Raw genomic sequence first — 9,185 nt, 5'->3', positions numbered from 1 at the left:
TAAGAGGAACCCGAACTGTGTGTTTAAGGCTAATATGGCTTTATCATCGTAGCCTTTGTCGTAATACATTACACATTTGACTAATGTATCGTGATTTCCAAATTTTGGGGTACCCTGTACAGAATTTGGCTTAATACGGTAATTTATTTAAAATGATTGAATATATTGTGTAAATGATTATTTTGTGGATAACTCTTCGAAGGTATATTTTATTAGTGTCCCATATTATTTACGTGTGAATGTATTGTTAATATCTCATTTTGTGCATCTCGCCATAAATATTTGGTTATGATATTATTGAAGTGTGCATTTTGTTATTTTTCATTATTTTTGTGAGAAAATAGGAACATGAGTTATCTTAATCTGTTTCTAAATCCTATTTGCTTGAGATCAGCCATTTTATCATCTTTGTATCATTAGTTTTCCTGATTGACTGAACGAAATCGCTCACTACTAGGCTGAGATTTCTCATATAATTTCAGATTGCATGGTGATGGCCTTGCTGGACTCGGGGAACTTGTTCACATGCTGCGGCACTGGTTGTAGCATACACCCTATCATTCTGTCTGTTAGGGAGTTCTTCGACTGTGAAAATTTTCTCATCTGTCAACAAAATTTGTTGATGTTTGGTATCCGCGTACCGATGCAGGAACAAGCTTAATCTATCACATCGCATTCTCATCAAGCGTTTATTAAACCGCTGGTCTATCCTTCTGTGATAGGCATGCAGTCCTAGGTCTTCACTGATTACCCTTTTCGTTGATGATCACGACATACTCATTTGCAGGGCCACGAGTTTCTGTTTATGGGCTGGATTTCGAGCGATTCTTCTTGCCTCCGCTGCGTTAATGACACCTGGTGTCCTAATGGACAAAAGATGGTTGTCGGAAGATATCTGCACTTGTGTTGGGCCAAAACTTTTAACCAGACTGTGTATATATTTCATGTTTTGTGGTTACACAGCTACATACTTGTGTATAACACTATTAGTAGAAATTCTCCTAAGACTTCCAATAAACGTCTATTTTTATGTTGATTAAAAACTTTCGATTGTTTTATGACAAATTTAGTTTCATTATATAATCGTGCTTAGTGGGTTAAATTATATTTTCTTATTTTATAAATTTGAATTTCCCTGTAAATATTAATCTTGACGAGTGATTTATTTCTTCTGAGGTAAAATTTTTAAACTATTGTACTTAATTGTTTCTTTATCTACAAAGTTGGTACGAATACCTTCAAAAACAAAATTTTGCCTCGCCAGACAACAAAAACTGACCGCTGAGACGTGGTCAACACCTGGATGTTGGGTGAAGAGAAAAAAAAAATCCCAGAACAAAAGCTGACGCACACAAGGGGGTTGTGTTAAACAGTCATGGTATTTCACATATACTGTGCACACCTCTGACGAAATTACACTGACAGCTGTAACCAGCAGTCGTCTTCGGAAAGAATCCACAAACTTAAAAGACAATAACAGAAATAGCAAAAAAAATGTAAAAAATAGAAGCTGAGTCAAACGAAGTAGCCCCACACCTTTATACTTTCTGACTTAGCGCTAATACATTAACACTACAAACTGATCTCAACTAATTCATGGGACAGGATTGAAAAAATTATAAACCTTTGGTAGGGATTTCATTGTAGACGGATTATTTTCAAAGAAGCAAATTTGTTTTCTTCACTGTAAAGTCGAATGGTAATGTTCAGGAAAACCCTGAGCCAGAATAAAAATAACTTGATTTGAGCTATATTTTACTGATAGCAATACATCAAACTATTTACTTTACCGATGCTCATCGCTCTCTTACAATTTTGGAAATCATCTGTCGTCCACAGCAAAAGACCGTATCTAATTTTGAGAGAATTATAATTTTTGCTTAGCAATCTCCCTAATATCATAGATAAGGTTTTCTGCTTTTGTCATTACTGCCCCATAGTCATATGATTTGACAGCAGTTGATTCAATTTCAACCAAAGATGCAGATACGGTCTTTGGCCTTTGGACGGCAGTCTGAGTAAATCCATGAGGACTTTATTTATTTATTTCGAACTTTATAGAAAAGTACCTCCCCAAAATAAGATTCAATAGCCTATCATCATGTGACAGACTGCTGCAAATGTAGTACTTCTTTTCTTTATTTAAACTTGAACTCTACAGATCGACTTCTTTTCTATTGTAGTAAGTCGTGAGAGATTGTTTCATTACCCATTATCAAACATTCTCAGAGGAAACAAAGAAATCATAGAAAAATCTTAAGAACACTGAATTTAAGTTGAAGACAGCTAACCTACAGTTTTTCCGCTCTATCTTCTTGCACTAACGAATACCCAATATTGTAAATAAATGGATTTTAAGTAAATGCTACAATATACTTCCAATCCGGTCCATTTATTACATTTCTTTTAAATACACATCTTTACTTAGAATCTCATTCTATGCGGATAGTGTCCTGACCGCAACCCGAACATAGCACTAAGATACTGGGACAACAACACTCTCTGTGGGTGTTTCCGGATTACTGCACGCAATTGCTTGTCTACCTCCACTTGGTCCTTCTTTCTCTGGTCAGATGGTTTGTACGCCTAGAAGCAGAAAGCATGTCAAAATCAGGATGATTGAAGGCACATACAAATTAAAGTTATGACGTATAACATACAATTATCAATTGCTATGAAACGCTTGGTACTAGAGAAATAATTTGCTTGTTTATCGAAATTTTGCTCCCTTTTCAGCAATGAAGACATATGAGACGTGGGCATGGATATGAAAGTTTAAAATGGAATATGAAGCGCCGTAATGAGTTCAAATTTCAATGCACTCACACTGGGAACTAAATGCAGAATAACGTTCAAAGTCACTTGACCAGTGGGAAAGAGGGGGAGGGGATATAATACAACCACTGATTGTAACTTTCCACTTGGTACACGTTGACCATATCCTGGTTTTGAAAGCAATTTTTCATTTCTAATTTTGCAAACAAAAACCAAAACAATATGATACAAAAAGAAAAGCTACCTGTGACTGCTGTAATAAATTATGAAAATACTAATGTAACATGAAGTTATTTTTTTATTATTTTTTTAACGGACACATACACTTTATTAGACAGTTACAGGTGTTCGATGTGGGTCCATTTTTTTGACGCGGTAGACGTCTAAACAATAAAGTGCTTGCCATACCCACAAGAGCATAGCATTATAATAGAATGGATTACGTTGTATATCCGCTTCTTTAACTGCTTTAAGTCCTGTGATAACAACGAGTTTGTAGGGCGAAACCAAAACAGACAAATGGGGGCACGGATCAATAGCAGAACACCACCACTTGTGCGAGGAATCCCTCGTTCAATCCTCGGTCACACAAGTTTGTGGTAGACAATATATTCGCGGGATTTCTCGGGATATCAGCCAAGTATTTCATATTTACTCTACTTCATTAATCATCAGTCTCCTTTAACATAAAGGCCATAAGCGAGACACGTAAAACTAGAAATTTCGTTTCAGTTCGCGATAGACACCCGATGGTTCAACATTTTCTTGTTAACGTAGTTGAAAAATTAGGACAAGTTAATTGTAATTCTATTTGATGATTTAAACCTCGTGTCTCTGTATTTAACAGTCATTTCTACACAAATTTACTGGAAACTAATTGATAATTGTTAATTAGAGTTTTCACAACAGAAGTATCATTTCTATGAAAATTTAGCTACTAAATATTTCCCAGTAACCTACAACTATCATTCCTATCCAATACAACCATAACTAAGCAAGTATACACGCAGTCTGGCCATAAATTCTGTTACAAAATTCCAAGACTGTAACACTATCCACTGTGAGTGCTGCTGTAAAAACACGTAATCCGTACAGGCAGAATAGAATGGAGTGATTACGAAAACCGGTTCACAGTGATAGCGCTACCAGAGTTGGAAAACTAGCGAGGGAAATTTTCAACAACCTTCATAAACTGAAAATCTGATGCGTGTTTGTTTACTGCATACTTCAATGGTTCCCTGATACTGGGTCCGTTTACGATCATTCAAGAGGTCGTCCACGAAGTGTAGGACTCCAGAAGCTATTAAAACAGTGACTTTCAAAGCGATAGATCCCATACGGAAACCGGTAGTGATGGCTCATGGTATGAACACTTCTAAGTCAAGATATCCGGGATATCAGGGACGATCTTGGTCTTCGAGCTTACTGATGGTTAATGGGACACTTTCTGACTTCGTGTCTAAAGGTAAATAAGAACCCTGCTTCAGCAGTACGCGAACAATGGGAACAGACAGAAATGAAATGAAATGAAATCTTTGAGTTTTACGTCCCACGGTTATGCCGGTTAGGCTAAGGGAGACGGTGATGATGAGTAATGAATGAAATGGCGGAATGAAGAAAGTGGGAGGAAACGGGACAACCCCAAGAAAACCCACGCACGCGGTGTTTGTCCACCACAAAGTTCACTTGGCGGGGGCTGGAATCGAACCCGGGACCCCAAGCACCAGAGGTGAACGCTCTACCACTGAGCCACCGCGGCCCCAGGGAACAGACAGATTTTCACCGATGGGAAACTGTTTACTATCAAAAAGAGTTTCAATCCCTAAAATAATAAAAGCGTATCTAAGGAAGCCATCGACAAGGATCCGAAAATCCAGAAAAGCCATCATCCCGCGTCAATCGTGGTGTGATGGGAAGTGAACTATGGTGGAACCCACATTTTAATTTTTAAGACAAAGGCTTGAAAACCGGTGTTCGCGTGTACTAAAATATTGTACTAGAGCCTATAGTGAAGGACTTGATTACTACCCTGTTCACAACGTCCCAGTGAACTTTCTAGTAGTTGCCAAAGTCTGGCGTCATCGTCATTGACAGCTGGTCCTCTACCAGCCCTAATTCCCTGGATTACAAACTTTGGGCAGTGCTTTAGTGTGTTGCCTACATGAACTGCTACTCACAGGTGGGAGTTTGAAGCGCTCTTTACTTGCTACAGTGGCGACATTTCCTCTGGACATTGTGTGTGCTGCAATAGATGACTGGTTCACCAGTCTGTGTACATATTAATGATGGGGATTTTGAAATACGATTTGTGAAGTACGACAGACCACATACAGTCTACATCCTCTATGCATATTAATTTTCACCATACTGCTGGTATTTACGTTTACCTATATTATATATATATATATATATATATATATATATATATATATATATATATACACTATGTGATCAAAAGTATCCGGACATCTGGCTGAAAATGACTTACAAGTTCGTGGCGCTCTCCATCGGTACTGCTGGAATTATATATGGTGTGGGCCCACCCTTAGCTTTGATGACAACTTCCACTCTCGCAGGCATACTTTCAATCAGGTGCTGGAAGGTTTCTTGGGGAATGGCAGCCCATTCTTCACGGAGAGCTGAACTGAGGAGAGAGATAGTTGTAGGTCGGTGAGGCCTGGCAAGAAGTCGATGTTCGAAAACATCCCCCAAAGGCGTTCTATAGGATTCAAGTCGGAATCTGAGCAGGCCAGTCCATTACAGTGATGTTATGGTCGTGCAACCACTCCGCCACAGGCCATGCAGTATGAACAGGTGCTCGATCGTGTTGAAAAATGCAATCGCAATCCCAGAATTGTTCTTCAACAGTGGGAAGTAAGAAGGTGCTTAAAACATCAATGTAAGCCTGCGCTGTGAGAGTGCCACGCAAAACAAGGGGTGCCAGCCCCTTCCAAGAAAAACACGACCACACCATAACACCACCACCTCCGAATTTTACTGTTGGCACTACACACGCTGACAGCTGACGTTCACCGGGCATTCACCATACCCACACCCTGCCATCGGATCGCCACATTGTGTGCCGTGATTCGTCACTCCACACAACGTTTTTCCACTGTTCAATCGTACGAGGGTCATTCGGGAAGTAAAGAACGTTTTGCGCTAGCGCCTGCGCTTTTCCCCCCACCCCCGCTGCCGCTGGGTTATTGACCTGGGCATGCTTTAGCCTCAGTCTGGCACCAGCTGCGATCCGCTTCGATCCGTTATTGTTTCGCTGTGCGACTGTAAAGTGTGCGATACAATTACTGATCCCGCCAAGTGTGAGGTTCGTAGTGTGATAAGATTTTTGAATGCAAGAAAAGTGCGTCTGATAGAAATTTATAGACAAATCACAGACGTGTATGGAAATGTAATGAATGAAGCATCAGTTCGTAAGTGGTGCATTATATTTAATGACGGACGGACGAATGTGCACGATGAGGAACGCTCGGGCCGGCCTTCTGTTGTGACTGAGGAACTCAAAGGAAGAATTGAGCGGAAAATTCAAGAGGATAGGCGATTCACTATTGATGGGCTGCACGAATTCCCAAAGTTGAAAGACTTTTTGGGTGGAAACCACCACGGCAGTGATGATGAACTTAAGGAAGCTGTTAGTGATTGGTTCAACAGTTTGGCGGCAACTGTGTATGCCAAAGGCATAGAAAAACTTGTACCACGGTATGACAAGTGTTTAAATTTACACGGCGACTGTGTCGAAAAGTAACTTAAGTATCACATAGTATGTAACACAAATTTCGCCTTTGTATATCAGTTATTAAAGTGTTTATACAAAAACGTTCTTTACTTTCCGAATGACCCTCGTACAATGTTTACGCTCCTTATACCAAGCGAGGCGTCGTTTGGCATTTACCTGCGTGATGTGTGGCTTATGAGCAGCTGCTCGACCATGAAATCCAAGTTTTCTCACCTCACGCCTAACTGTCATAGTACTTGGAGTGGATCCTGATGCAGTTTGGAATTCCTGTATGATGGTCTGGATAGAAGTCTGCCTATTACACTTTACGACCCTCTTCAACTGTCGGCGGTCTCTGTCAGTCAACGGACGAGATCGACCTGTATGCTTTTGTGCTGTACGTGTCCCTTCACGTTTCCACTTCACTATCACATCAGGCACAGTGGACCTAAGAATGTTTAGGAGTGTGGAAATCTCGCGTAGAGACTTCTGACACAAGTGACACTCAATCACCTGACCATGTTCGAAGTCCGTGAGTTCCGCGGAGCGCCCCATTCTGCTTTCTCACGATGTCTAATGACTGCTGAGGTCGCTGATAATGAGTACCTGGCAGTAGGTGGCATCACAATGCACCTAATATGAAAAACGTATGTTTTTGGAGGTGTCCGGATACTTTTGATCACAGTGTATTATATTATATATATATATATATATATATATATATATATATATATATATATATATAGAGAGAGAGAGAGAGAGAGAGAGAGAGAGAGAGAGAGAGAGAGAGAGAGAGAGAGAGAGATCGGGCATTTTGTACCTAAAATACCTTGAAGTTGGAACAAATTCCCATAAAGCTTAATTTTTCAGAATAATTTCCTTTGTTAATGTACTTTGACATATCAGAAGTCCCCTACTCTCCGGTGCGTGCTTTCTTTCAAAATGGTGGACAAAGATGGCGACTATGAAGTTTCAACTCGACGACTTTAGGTGACAATAACTCATCTTCATGACATTCTGGATACGTACCAAGTATATATGTATACAGGAAAGGCTAAAATTAAATTTTTATAATTATCTTGTCAAATTTCATTTTCGGCAGGTTAAAATTTGTTATATGTACAAAAGAATTAAAGCAAATATCACGCTTTTTATGTTTGGGGACATTTATGTTGGAATACAAGTCAGAGGTGTAGAAATAAAAGTTGGAGATAAAAGTTTAGATAATTTTACAAGCTTATATAAAACTGAATTTTTAAGTGTTTTCAATTTTACGAGCAGTGAGAGCTCACATTCTAACGTTTATTACTCTGATGAAACATACGTGGAAAGCTTTCAGCCAAATAGATGAAAGTACTGTCGACAACATAAGAACTAAACCTCCCTTCAATGAATGAACCCGCAAGAACAGAGGAAAGTTTGCTTAGCAGCAGTGAACAGACATCGTTCCAAGAAATAATAGCTGCTTCATATACGAAGGCTGAAGAAATTGGACGTACAGTAGATTGTGGTTGCAGTATATTGAGCAAGTGAAAATTATGTTACTGTTTATTAGATCTGAGAGGACTGGAGACTGGCAATTGCATTTACTTGCCATAAAGCTCATGCTGCCTCACCTGCATACAAGGGATCTGGGGTCGAATAAATTATACCAAGTGTGCACATTATATGTCCAGCAAATGGAGGTATTAGAAACAAGATTGGATCCAATTAAATACGAGAAATTGATGTGGTTTCTTTACAATTTGCACAAGTGACTTATTGGAGTGGAGTGTGAACTGATTCAACAATATCTTATGCGTCTAATGAAGATATCAGGAGGATTAACACAGGACAGAGGTATTACAGACAGTACCCTAGTACAGTGGATACAAACAACAGTTTGTCAGGATGTAAGTTTAAAAAAAATAAAAAAAAAATTTGTGACATATACTCCTCTTCGACAGAACAATATGATGAACTTCGTGAGTCTCGACAAAGTCGTGATAGACAGGACATTAACACCTTTCAACAATGGATTGACGCTCATTCACTATTTGCAACACAAGATGACCCTGAAGACCTCATATGTGTAGCCCTGGTCTTGAACCAAATGAAGCATCAAACTGTGACCGAGCAAAGGAAGAAATGAATAAGATATGTCGTAAGAATTTTGTGGTTTAAAGCTGCTGCGAAAAGATCATGTCACTCCAACTTCGGCATCAAGAAATATTATTGCAGATGCTCAAGATCAACCCTCTTCAGTTGTTCAGTTGCGTAGTCTGCGTTTTGAAATCTCACGCTGATCTTTCAAGGTATTTGTCGTATGAATTAGCACTTTTTCCGCCAGCAATCTTAGATGAATTCTCAATGACAAAAACACGAAAGTCGAAGTTGTTCGACGTAATTGAAGATACTGTGCCCTGTATAGACTACTAACTCGCAGTTTGTCATTGATGGTGGATTTTTACTGCATCGTGTAGTTAGGCCTTCAATAACGTTAGCTGCTATTACGTACAGCAACCTTTGAGAGATATACGACGAATATGTACAAAAGCACTTAACTTTATTAGCAACAATTATTCTTTTTGATGGATATGATTCCACAAGCCCTAAAACACTAGAAAGAGAACGTCGGTCATTGAAAAAGACATCGGCTTCCATCGCTTATCTGCCGGAATTGAAAGTAACCGTGAAA

The 9,185-nt window shown here is 39.3% G+C and overlaps 1 protein-coding gene across 2 annotated transcripts in view; it reads right to left on the bottom strand.

Annotated features, from left to right (window-relative positions):
* Window positions 1-2,373: 2,373 nt before the first annotated feature.
* Window positions 2,374-9,185, bottom strand: part of RpL6 (ribosomal protein L6) — a 28,494-nt gene continuing 21,682 nt past the window's right edge. For both annotated transcript variants that reach the window (XM_081768766.1, XM_081768767.1), the window contains exon 6: window positions 2,374-2,586. In XM_081768766.1, coding sequence (XP_081624892.1) covers window positions 2,425-2,586 — 162 coding nt within the window. In that variant the 3' untranslated portion in view covers window positions 2,374-2,424. The remainder of the gene's footprint in view (window positions 2,587-9,185) is intronic.

This window comes from Thermobia domestica, chromosome 8 (genome assembly GCF_964235325.1).
Source record: "Thermobia domestica chromosome 8, izTheDome1.hap1.1, whole genome shotgun sequence".
Classification (NCBI taxonomy): domain Eukaryota; kingdom Metazoa; phylum Arthropoda; class Insecta; order Zygentoma; family Lepismatidae; genus Thermobia; species Thermobia domestica.
The sequence above is the reverse complement of the archived record's forward strand: the minus strand, read 5'-3'. Positions and strand labels throughout refer to the sequence as shown.